This window comes from Pleurodeles waltl, chromosome 7, assembly GCF_031143425.1.
Source record: "Pleurodeles waltl isolate 20211129_DDA chromosome 7, aPleWal1.hap1.20221129, whole genome shotgun sequence".
In the NCBI taxonomy this organism is placed as follows: domain Eukaryota; kingdom Metazoa; phylum Chordata; class Amphibia; order Caudata; family Salamandridae; genus Pleurodeles; species Pleurodeles waltl.
The window spans coordinates 221,145,790-221,158,640 of record NC_090446.1 but is presented as its reverse complement, the minus strand read 5'-3'; the positions used below and the strand labels follow the sequence as shown (position 1 = coordinate 221,158,640).

Below are 12,851 nucleotides of genomic sequence, written 5' to 3'. Positions count from 1 at the left end.
ACTAAAATCGTAAGCACTGAATAGTGTGCCCCCTTGCGGGGACCCCGGGGAAGATCTTTCAACGTCACATTTTCACAGTATCTGCATCTAACTTCTGAAATGCCAGAAGTATATACGACCAAAATGTAGAATTGTGTAGCCTTTAGACAGGCTGTAGTGCCAATTCCATTAAATTTATTATAAAAATTAGAAGAAAAGCATACAGCTTTATTAAAACCACTGTAAATAAGAGTTGCATTTTAAAATGTTCTTCACAAACGTTTTACTTTATCTTAAAGTGAATGGTAGTAAAAAAATAAGGCAATACAGTCTGCGGCATTGAAACAATGTGAATAGAACACAGCACCTGTAAGATCTCTGACCCTAGTGTCCCATCATGCCTTGTAAGTGGCACTTTACTCAGTTCTTTTTGATGCAATAAATAACAGAAAAAGATCAAATCAACCTGTCTCCCTTCCCTTGAGGAGGAGGTAGGGTTGCGTATGATTTCAATGAGACCACCTTGAGAGAGAGAACTAGAATTACAGGTAAGAAACAATTCCTTCTTTCACATGGGATCTTCACCAATAATCATAAGCACTGAATAGATTAGCTTGCTCATCCCCAAGGAAATCCGTGAGGAAGGGAGAAAATGGAAGAAGTAAAACTTAAGCAAACAGATTTCTTAGAAAGGTTTGCCCAACCCGGGCATCTGTCTTCATATATGAAGAAAGTAGTGTCTCGTAAAGGTGTGAACGGCTCTCCAAGTAGCAGCTTTGCAAATCTTAGAAATAAGAATGCTTCTAAGCAAAGCAGCAGTAGCTGCTTTACCTCTGATGGTATGGGATTCAGTTTCCCAGGCAAGGTTTTGTTGGCTCTATGATAAATTAGGATTATGTGGGAGACAATATATCTAGATTGCTTTGAAGTGGTAAATCTTGCCCTTAAAGAACCATAGTTGATAAAAAAAAAGTTGCTCATCTTTTCTAAATAAAACTTCAAAACCATCCTTACACTGATAGTATGGAGATATTTTGATGGAGGATTTTGAAAAAATGTTGGAAAAGAGATAGTCTCACTGACATGAAAATATGACACTACTTTAGGGATGAATTTAGGATGTGTCCTCTTCTCTACTCCTGTGAAATATTGTGTAGGGTTCATGGGAGCATAGGGCCTGTATTTAGCTAACTCTGTGTGCAGAGATTATAGCGACCAAGAAGGAAGCCATCCAAGAAAGATGTTGAAGAAAGACTTTATGAATGGGTTCGAAGGGAGGACACAAGTCGAGAAAGGACACTATTTAATTCCCAAGGAGGAAAAGGCCTTCTGAGAGGGGGACAGATTTTCTGAATACTCTCTAGGAAATCCTCTACCACAGGCATTTTGAAAATGGATATTTGTGAAAAACATTTTCGATAGGGCATGACTGCTGCAAGATGAACTCTAATGGATGAAAATTACAATTCTGCTTTGGTCAAATAAAAGCGGTATGGAAGAACTGCCTGTTTTTGCATGTAAGACTATTTAGACTGCAGATGCACAGTCTCTTCCACCTGAAAGAATAAACGGTTCTAGAAAGTCTTTTGGATTCTCTTAAAACATTCATGCATTATAGAGGCAGTTCAAGGGGTTCTGTTGTATGACTTTAGGAACCAAGCTGTTAAGTTCACCGATTGCTGGTTGAGGTGCTGAATTTGGCCTATGAGTTTCTGAAGGTGGTCCTATGTGCACGGCAGCCTCCTGTGTGGGCCCGCTGACAGGTGAAGGATATCCATAAGCCACCACTGTCAGGGCCAGTCCGGAAAAATAAGAATCATTCTAGCATTCGAGTGAGACAACTTGATGCTCACTGTCGGCAGTAGGGGAAATGGAGGAAAGGCATAAAGAAATTTGACTGACAAGATCCATAAGGCATTACCCAGCATGGCTGACTGGTACAAGAGACAAAGCATGGGCATTTTTGTTTTCTCTGCCTGGCAAAAGATTTCTTTAGCGAAACCTCAATCGCAAAAGATGTTGTAAAGTACAGAGTTTAAAATAACATTCATGAATAGTTCTGCTGAGCTGTCTGCTTGAGTGTACTGGATTCCCAGTAGACAGACTACTGTAACCTTGAGATCATTGTATATGAGCCATTTCCAGATTGGTTGTGCCTCCAGAAACAGAGGTCTAGATCTCATTCCTCCCTGCTTGTTCAGATAAAGCTTGTTTGTTGTATTGTCCATCTGAACACAGAAACTGTACTGAATGGTGGATGAAAAGCCTTTAAGGGTAAGTCTACTGCTCTCTATTCAAGAAAGGTCGATGTTTTCTCCGAGTCCACATGGCTTGAATCTGAAGATGGTTAATATGTGCATCCCAAACTTCTTTATGCAGCACCTCCAGCTGAGCGATTGTTTTGCATGAGTGGTTAGCATCACTCTGTCCTCCCATCTTCCTGAGGGTTAATCCCACCGATATTCTAGGCACTGTGGCAGAGGTCACATGTAGAGTTGTGTATTTGGGACTTGAAAAATGCATGATGCCATTAATCCAGAAGAGAGGAGACTTGTCTTACTGCAGAATGGGCTATTCAGATTACCACATTTTTTAAAGATAATTGTCTCTCCTGTAACTGAAACACTTGTGTGCACTGAGTCTATGAGTGCATTCATGTAATGTAGGGATTGAACTGGTATTAAGATAGATTTATCTTGATTCACATGCAGTCTTCAGCTGATTGAGAGTGATAACAGTCAAATGATAATGTTGACTACCGCCATGCACTTGAAGAAAGTCTGTAGATCAGATCTGAGACCAAAAGGAAGAAACTTCTATTAGTGATGGTCGTTTGCTACTGTGAACCTCAGGAATTTGTGATGTTTTTTGGCTACTGGGATATGAATATAGGCATCCTGCAGATCTATTAAACATAACCAGTTTCTCTGATGGAGTTGAGGAGAAAATTTGATGACGATCAACATTCTTAGTTTAACTTAGCGAATCCACCTTTTCCCTTTCTTGAGGTCCAAAGTGGGTCTGTGTTTGTTTTTCAGTGCTATCTTTTACACCAGAAAGTAACAGGAATAAATTCCCATTCCTTTCAAGGGAATAGCAACTTTTTCCACTGCATGGCTTTAGAAGAGGTTGGAGACTTCTTATTGCAGTTTTGCTCAACCGAAGAAAAATGGTTTCTTCTGCGGAATAGATGAAGGAGGACACTTGAACTCGAGACAGCATCCATGTTCCACGATATTAAGAACCCATTTTATAGTGGTTGTTTTTCTCCACTCTTGTAGTTAAAACATTATGCTTCCCCATACCGGAGAGGGGAATGGTGGAGGTGAAAGAGAAGTCTCATTATTTGCCACCGGTTGTTGGTTTAGTGGCTTGGGCCTATGGTTGCTGGCCTTTTCTGCCCCTTGTCTAATTTTGTGTTACTGATGTCTCTGTGGTTGCTGAGATTTTTGTTATTGCTCTTGAGGGAAATGAAGGTTTTGATCACTCCAAAGGGAATATCTCCTATATCCCTGCATTTATCCTAATGTAACAGCTCGTCAGTTCAATTTTCATACCGGACATCGCATTGTCAGCATGAGACCCGAATATGGGGTTCCATGAAAAAGGTAGGTTTAAAAATCGATGTTGGGCTCAGGTTTTAAGCCTGTGAGTCTGAGTCGAGGTGAACACTGACGTGCTAAACCCTGACAACCTCCATTGGCTGCTACTGGGTATGAGTCATCTGCAACACTGATGAGCTTATTTGACAACATCATGTCTTTGTTGGCAATTTCCTGAAAGTCCTGATGTTTACCTCTGGGAAGGTCTTCCAAGAATTGCTGAACAGAAATGCAAAGAGACCTGTCATAACAACCAAGAAGATTGGTCACGCAAGCAGCTTTCATAGAAACAGCAGAGGTACCAAAGACTTTTCTGCCCACAGAATCCACATGTTTACTTTCCTTGTTAGGAGGAACAATACATACTGGAGCTGTGGTATGTAGTTTCCGGGCAGCAAAGACGAGGACAGAGTCTAGTGTAGGATTTGTGTGAAGAAAAGATGGATTCTGATCAGATGGTTGTATTTTTTTGTTGGGATAATGCTGCCGTCTTTACAGATGATGGTGTAAAAAAAAAAAAAAAAAAAAGAAGCTTCAATAGCTGGTTTTAAAAGACCTAGAATCAAAGGAAGCAATGGTATAGAAGGAGATATTCAGTTTGTTGGGACCCCCTCATAAGTACCTCCTGGAAAGTGTTTATATCATCCACAGGAGACATACTCACTGGAGTTGAATGTCAAAGTAGGTGAGTACAAACCTGAAGGAGAAATGGTATGATGAGACTATAAGAAGGTAGAATATCTTCTTTGCCTTGAGTGTGAACTCCTGAAAGATCTCAAGTGAAGGTGATGGCAGAGAGATCTTCATCTTGACCTAAACCTACTGTTGCGAGGCCTAGTGTGATAAGAGCAAGATCTCGGGTGCCTTGGTGTAGATGCCACCTTTAAAGGTGACTGTGGTGAGCAAGGAATGGCTGGCGGGTCTGGTGGCAGAATTACCTCTGAAACTCCTGGTTGTGGAGGAGAAGGCAACGCTGGAAAAAGAGGAGGAGATTTTGTTGGAGCCTGAAGAGGCGTTGGTGAATCTGGAATGGTGACTGGAGAAGTTTGTCTGGGTGTAGAATAGCTTTTTGAATACTCTGAGTCAGACACTGATGGAAGTCTGAGTGTTAATGGGTGAAAGTCATAGAAGCCGAATGATCTTTCAAAGTCGAACCATGACTGATGTCCTAGACACTGTATGGTGTCTTGACACTGACTGTACTTTTCTGCTTGAGCTTGTATGTGTTACTGAGATTTTACCCGCTCTTGACAGCAAGCAAGTAGATGCTGATGTCGTTGACACCAAACAGCAATGTTATTTATCACCAGCTCTCCTTCTTTCGTATCTCCCTCTGCAGGAGTCCTTAGAGTGTGAGATAGGGGCACTGGTAAAGGAAACAGTTGGTACTCACTTTTCAGATGTCTCTCCAACCAGGGAATATTGCTTTCTCCGATGCTCCATTTGGCCGTGGAAGCAAATCCCTCTCAAAGTGCACCTGGAGAGGATCTTGCAGTGGTGACACATCTTGGGGTCATGAGAGTCTGGTAAACAGAGGGTAGAGACCCTGAGTGGGTCTGCAGTTACATTTTTCTTCCACATTGTGGGCATTTTGCAAAAGGAAACAGCCTTTTGCCAAAAAAATACATGTAGTTCCTCTCAGGAAAATATCCAAGAAATTCTGCACCCTAAAGGACGTAGAGTGAATCACATTTGGTGAAAAGAAAGTGAAATATTTTTGGAGAAAAACAACCTTTAAAATGCAGTGCTTTTAAAGGCACAGTAGTCTTTTCACAATGTTTCAACACTGAAGCCTATACAAGGTACATTACCTTAACTTTCCATATCAGTCACTTTAAAATACTGTAAAAAGACTTTGTGAATGATGTTTTAAAACGCCACTCTTACTTATAGATTTTTTTATTTTAATAAAGCAGTTTGCTTTACTACCATTGTTTAGTACATGTAATGGAATTGGATTATAACCTTTCTTAAGGCTACAAATGTGTACATTTTGATTTACATGTACTTTCTGGCCTTTCCGAAGTAGGATGAAGATATTGTGAAAGTGACTGAACTGTTTCGGGGTCCCAGCACATCGGCGGGACTATTCACAGCTTATGATTATCAGTGGAGATGCCCTAAGAGAGAATATGGTAACCGTACAGACATGGGCTACTTTCTGTTATGTTGGAGTCCACATATGGCTTAATTATTGCCATTAGAAACAAACTGTGGGCATCACAGTCAATATGAAACCCATCCCTGTGACTAAGGTGATAATCATCGTTTTAGTATGGGCATTACTGATATAACTGATCAGATCAGGCACAGTGGTAGAGACACATGGCAAATAATGATTATTCCTGCCAAATAACATTAGTGCATCGGCAAGTAAGGCAGAATTTGCCCGTATCTAAATTATGTAATAGAATATTTTATGAAAATGATCAACTTACTACGGTACATAACATAAAACAGAACCCCTGATATTTTGTGACAAAAATTATTTCAATTATTTCATGAAATGGTAAGATTTTGTTTGGGGCAAATGAGTTTGTGTTTTAAAATATAAAAGTTTATGGGTGATAGCAAAAAGTCTCAATTTCTTCTAGCTACTGGCTTGATGAAGTTTTAGAACAAAATGCATTTGAAGCGGATATATGAGTGATATTGTGTTCAGTTCCGGAGACTTATTGCTGATGTTTTTGGTGGCAGACGACAGTTGATTCTATGGCTCATATTTTATGATTTATGTGGAGGAATTACATCATCAACACTGATGAAACCTTTATACCTTTACATCCATTACTGTCCGAGTTTTGAGCTTTTAAGACTGGTGTGGCCTAGCCACTGCCTACGCCCGGAAGGGTCTCACAATCTGAGTGGTAGAACTGTTGTTTGGACCCATTTATCCCCCTTCCTCTACTGTCTACAGCTCAAGAATGACCTCTGTGCAAAGTCTTCCTGAACAGTTCCTCCCACATAGAATCAGATTCATAAAATATTAACATATAAAATATGACTGCAGTGACAATACAAAAACAAATGAAAGGAAGCGAAATGTAAAAAGGAAGAACCATGCTTTATACATTTTGGGAAATGCAGCATATGAAATTGCATAACGATATTCCTTCACAACCTAGAATACCTTTAGTAACAGGCAAAGGCCATGCACACGAATAGGGAGTCTGAGGAACCGCTGAGAAGAGGGACGAAAAGGAGGTCTTAAAGCTCTTTAGGAGTCAGAAAGGCAAGGTATCAAACCTCAACTGCCACCCTCGTGTTGGGGCTCTGCTTCTCAGTGCTAACACAACAAATATAGTGTTGGATGGTGGTAAAGGGCGTAGCTCCGATCTTTAAACCTGATTTATTTTCCTCCAAATAAATGCAGTTATCAAGGCAATGCAGGCTCTGAATGATCCCGCCAGTGCTGTAAATTAATCAAAGGGTGAAGCTTAATATAAAAAAGCAAGAGCACACGAATCACACCTTAAAATAGAGACAGTCCACGCCGGAAGAGGGCTTATACTCAAAGTCCTCTGCACCATGCCTAGGGTCGAATGATCCGGTGGTGAGATCCTCAGGGTGACTGCAGAAACTGGCACACTCGTGCATTCTGGGACCCTAGACACGTTTACAACCTACCAACAGAAAGTCAATGGGCAAACACATGAAGCCAATCTGATGGGGTGTACGGTCCATGACTCTGGTCTCTGATCTTCTCCAGGAACCTGGATGGTGGTCCATTGTGCCACACAACTGGACTCCATCCATCTTCGATATACCGTGTACACAGCACGCACAGCTTCACTTCGAAATTCCATACATTTCTCCTTTTTAAATCAGGCTCCTAACATGGGATGAAGGAAGTTACTGTTATCCCACCTGTAAACCTGACATGGATGCTCCTTCTCAATGAAAGCTGAAACCCCACTCCGCCATTTTGGGGTGAACGTTAGTCAGCACCCTCAATATTTATATTCAATTGAGAAACAGGCTCTGAAACAGTAAGGAGAAGACATGCAGGCAGTAGATGAAACATCAGGAATCATGGCACTGCCCCTTAAATAAAAATGTGTGTGCTTCTACTTTTTCCTATTTAATTTCCTGCTCCACAATTTCATATTGATATTGCGGTGTCTCAGGAGGTTTGTAAAAAGTAAACGATCAGTAGCTCATTTTAAATAAAAGGCATCAGTTGTCAAGACATACCTGCCATCCAAGATCCCTGAAACTGACATACAACTCGTGTTTTTTGCATGCTTGCCTCTGGTCGCTGCTGCTGTTTTCTGAAATAAATAAAATATTAAGCTTTAGTGTAATAAAGGTAAAAAGGCAATCAATGCATAAGAGTCCCGCAGCAGAGGTCGGTTGAAAAACACACTGAAAGAACCGCATGCAGCTTTATGAAAACGCTCTCATGTTTCGCACTGTTAAATGCCCAGGTACATCATCCAATCCAGTAACTTTTGTTCTGTTTATTACATTATAAATTCCTGATTGCAAAAACCGGAATGCAAATAGAAATTCCGATTGAATGAGCTACTTACTCTAGCAAATGGAAACCTTGAGAGCTCTGTCATGGGCATCAAATGTTGATTTTTGTATAGCAACTTCCTTTCACAAGCCTTCAAACCAAGTATGCGATTCTAAATATACACTAGAGTTTGTTTGTATACATATATTTGTTTAGAGAGTGACAACCTAGCTAAAAAAGCAACAGTGCACTTAACAAGAGCAGTTGAGCCCTGAGATTCATATCAAAGTATACGATTTAAGATTGTTCACGATGAGGAAGAATATTCAGAGTGGTGATTTCTATATGTAGCAGCTGTACCAACCATCGTTCCTTGTGATGTTTCATTGTGAAGCACTTCCGACGACTATAGAGAAGATGATTGGATTCACTTTATTGGGTATTTAGTATAGTATATAATTCACAGAGTCACTTGGTCTCTTTTTTTCCTTGAGCAAAGTTCATAAAAGAATAGACAGATTATTTATTGGTAATCTCCATTACCCCCCACACATAATCTGCCATGTTATGTCCTTACTGAAATGAGGATGTGCCCCCAATCCTGGAGACAGAAAGACATTTTGGTGTCAGCAACAAACGGCTTTAGCTCGGTTTAGGCGGAGAGTTCATTAAAAAATATACCTCGTGTTGAGCTGGATAAGCCCATTGCTCATGATTGGGTGGCTAGGCCTGATACAATGGTTTTCCTCCCTCTTCTTAAGTCTGTCCACCCAAGAGCATTTTGCTGTCAGTGGAACGATTTAATGAGCCGTATCTTTCAACTACTTCTAGTCATGTTCTCCTAAAAAGAGAGCAGGAGAGAGCGCGAGAGAGAGAGTGTAAATGTGTTTGTGTGTATATATATATATATATATATATATATATATATATATATATATATATCAAGCACCTTGGCAGCTGACTGCCGCCATACTCCTGACTGAAGGTGGCATCAGGATCAGCTCTCTCAGTGTAATTTCAAAACTCTCCTCCTCTACACCCAGAAAAGGCTTCCGAGACACCAGAATGAAAAAAAATATTTATAATTATTTTCAGATCTCTGCCTTGATGTGTATCAGACACTATCGCAGCCTTGCACCTTTTTAGATCAGTGTTTTACAACTGATCTAAGCATAAAAAACATAGTTCAACGTTACTTCTACACAGCATAATTTAATAAGTATCAGTCCCCAAAGCGCTCAAAAAATAAAAAAGGACATAAACAATTCCAATTAAATGTTTAAATGTGAAATACCCACTTTTAATAATTAGTCGCTAATATCGATCTCTGACCAAGACTATCAATACTCCAGCTGGCATTGTTAAATTGAATTCAAAGAACATTCGGTCTACTAATCCCTCTCCTAATTCACAGTGTGTACTCTTTCAACACTGAATGTCTAAATAATAAATCAAATCAAATGATGATTTTTGTTGTATATTGCTCTATATTTCAAGCTTGTGATGGTATCCTGCCCAAAAGGGATATTATTTCTGACTCTAGTGTCACAATCAATATAATCTCTACAAACATCAACCAAACATTACATTTGCCTTTTGTCCTGCATCCTTATGTGAGGGCTGAAGTACTTGTGCATACTATGACTATATAGAATATACAACTACAAATACTAAAGGGTATCAACGTATTATACTCAATTCATTTCAGCTTGTGACTGCACACTTAAGCTTAATCTCTTATGCCTAGTATATAGTATTATAAGAACGTTATTGCCCTTGTAGGGGAACTCAAGATACAATTATTAGATCGATGGTTGAACAGTAAAACAGATATGAGAAACTTATAATAGAGGTGTTCACTAGGCTAAAAGAAAAATAATTACCCAAGTGGTCATATTCTAAAGGTGTGATCTCCTGAGTAATGCAGATCCTAATACTGAAAAGAAAAAGGGCCGCTATCTACAAACGTGTATGGAAATCCTCTTCTACAATGAAACCATTTGGTATTTTGACATTTAGATTGATAATATTCTTGGATTCCAGCCTCCGCATGTTTTTCACTATGTTTCAGTATTAGAAGCTACAGTACCCAGGATGGCATCCCTTTACAATATGACCATACAAGGGGACCTGTATGAGTTTACACTGAAACATCTCAGGGTATGTTCGACTTCAGAGTATAAATGAAATTCTAATCCTGATGAAACTGCCCAACCTGTTTGTATCCGGTGAAACATGTTGACTGACATACATTTATCAACCTGTTTTTAATTGGTGCAGGCTCCCTACCAAGAAAATTAACTCTGCTGAGCCAGACACAACCTATAATAAACATTCATGACTAACTTTGGATACACTTTCAGTGAAAAGTCAGACTGGTTCCATTTGACAACCTTATATATATCCCATAGAAAACAATTCAGACATTTTAGTGTTTAAGTGGCACATCACTGTTTGTATACAATAAGGATAACTTCAGGATTACAGGGATAGGTGAAGTTTTCCTTCCAGTCACTTGGTCAGAGTTGGGCACCATATGATAAGCCTTAGGTCATCTGCTCGTTTGTCCTTAGACCCCACCCATGTGCTGGTGTTCCTTTGAGGGGTCAGTTCTTTTTTTTTTTTATACTGATTTTGAGTGTCTAACAGGACTTTCCTCTCTGCGATTTAGATTCAGTATACTACTACAAAGTGGCAACCAGCAGGGTAATTTGTTTTCGTGGTGCTTTCTTTGAAGGACTATATTTTATTATGTACTGTCCCATCATTTTTCTTTAGTTGTATGATATATGCTGTGGGTATCCCTGATTTTTGCCCCATCTCTTTCTATGTGTGGAGGCCTTGCCGAACTGCAGCTTTGTGGAAACCTTTTTAAGCAGTTGTTTCTGACTCAAGAGGAGCGTATAGTGGCACCTTGCAATGCTGCAGCTTAAAAAAATGCCAGACCTATTGGCTTTGCCAATACTGGTTTTATTTTAATTTCAGAACTCCATGGAACTGGATGTGGTTCCTTGCTCTCTCCTGTTTTTCTTTTTTCCTGTCTTTCTCTCATGGTCTCTTCATTCTCCTCCAATGCTTCTGGCCCCTCTCTTATCCCAGTCCCCATGTAGAATGTAAATTAATTTTTATTTACATTTTGTAAGTGGCCTGGCAGCTCACATCTACTTTCTCACTTCACACATACTTATGTGCACATCCGCTGCCATATTCGCATTTCAAGACTGACAAAGATGCTTGTGCAATGGCCAAAGAGCACTGGCAAAGCCAATAGCTCAGCCGAACCAAGAACTATTTTGGTTTGCCAATGCTAGTTTTTAGGGTCGAGTGCAAAGCGCTCAGTCTCTGGTATAATCTCTCTGTGAGCTTTTAACCACGCCCACGTAAAGCCCATCCGTTTGGTTGGTTTGTGGGCTTGCCTTTTAAAATTCGCTTGATTTCATTAGAGAAAGGTATGCATATGTCATGTCTTTTCCGGTGTTTAGCCCACCTAGAGCGCAATGGCCATCTACGGAAAACATACGAGGCTCCATGTTTTTTGTATGGTTTCTAGATTACTTTTTCTCTTTATTTCGTAAGCAGCATGATCTCGCTGGGCAGTAGTCGAGCGCTTTGCAGGACAGCGATCCTGTTACATGGATAACTGCATTTTTGCCAGTTACATGGATAATTGCACTTTTGCAGATACGTTTCACTACGAGCAAACTTCTCTTTCCTTGCAAGAAAAGTCTGGTTAGGAGTTTCTAGAGCAAACGTAAGATCCATTGCATTGCAAATGCTTGTTTTTCTTTTTAGGGCAAAATAATCCCATTTCTCTTTTCCAACCATATGCAAAGATAGCCCCCCTCCGTTACACAATTAGAACATGCTTTGGCTAATCAATAGCTTTATTTTCTATACTGTCAAATTAGAGACAGTCCCCAGTGGAGGGATGACAAAGAAGATACAATTAATGAATATTTCTTTTTAGGCATTGACACATTTATTAGGAAAGAGAAGGAAAAGTTTCTTACCTGTAATACTGTTCTCTCCCAAGGAAATTCTCATCAAAGTCATAAACATTGAATTGTCCCACCCATTTGCTGGATCCCGGAGCACTTTGCAAAATAAATCTTAAATGTAAGTGTACATATGTTAAATATATTACACACACACACCCACGCACACATGAAAAGAAATTGGTCTATCAGAAAATTGCCAAATTTAATTTGTTTTATTTTTTTTAATATTTTCCAATTGTGGAAATACAGATATGATAAAGTGATTACAAATACCTGTTACAAACCTCTATTTTTACAATGGAAAAAGTAAAGGAAATGCTGATCTATTCTAAAAGAAAGACTGTGCGTCTATAGCATTTAATTGACACTATACCTTTAAGGGGTTTACCCTTGCTCCAGTGTCCCATCATGCACCAGAGGTGACAGGTAGGTAAATTCTTTTTTACAGAAATAAAGGAATTAGCATAAAATAGAAAATTCTCTATTTAATCATTGCCCGGGGAGGTTGCAGGGGATGCTTATCACTTTGATGAGGACTCAGATAGAAGAGAACCAGGATTACAGGTATGACATTTTTTCCCTTCTAAGGGATCTTCATTAATAGTCATAAGCATGGAATATATAAGCAATCGTATCCCACCACCAAAATTGTATGAACAAAAAGATGAAACACAGAAAATGTGACTTATTATGCAAACAAATTCCTTAAAGAGGTCTGACCTAGTTGTGCATCAGTCCTCAAATCTGAATCAAGACAATAATACCTGATTAAGGTATTTATTGATCTCTATGCAGCAGCAATACAGATTTGTT

General features: G+C 39.5%; 1 protein-coding gene across 1 annotated transcript in view; it reads right to left on the bottom strand.

Moving 5' to 3' along the window:
* BMP7 (bone morphogenetic protein 7) overlaps window positions 1–12,851 on the bottom strand; it is a 391,425-nt gene that overhangs the window by 10,548 nt on the left and 368,026 nt on the right. Inside the window, exon 5 of the mRNA XM_069243593.1 lies at window positions 7,776–7,852. Within this exon, the coding sequence (XP_069099694.1) occupies window positions 7,776–7,852 (77 nt within the window). The remainder of the gene's footprint in view (window positions 1–7,775; window positions 7,853–12,851) is intronic.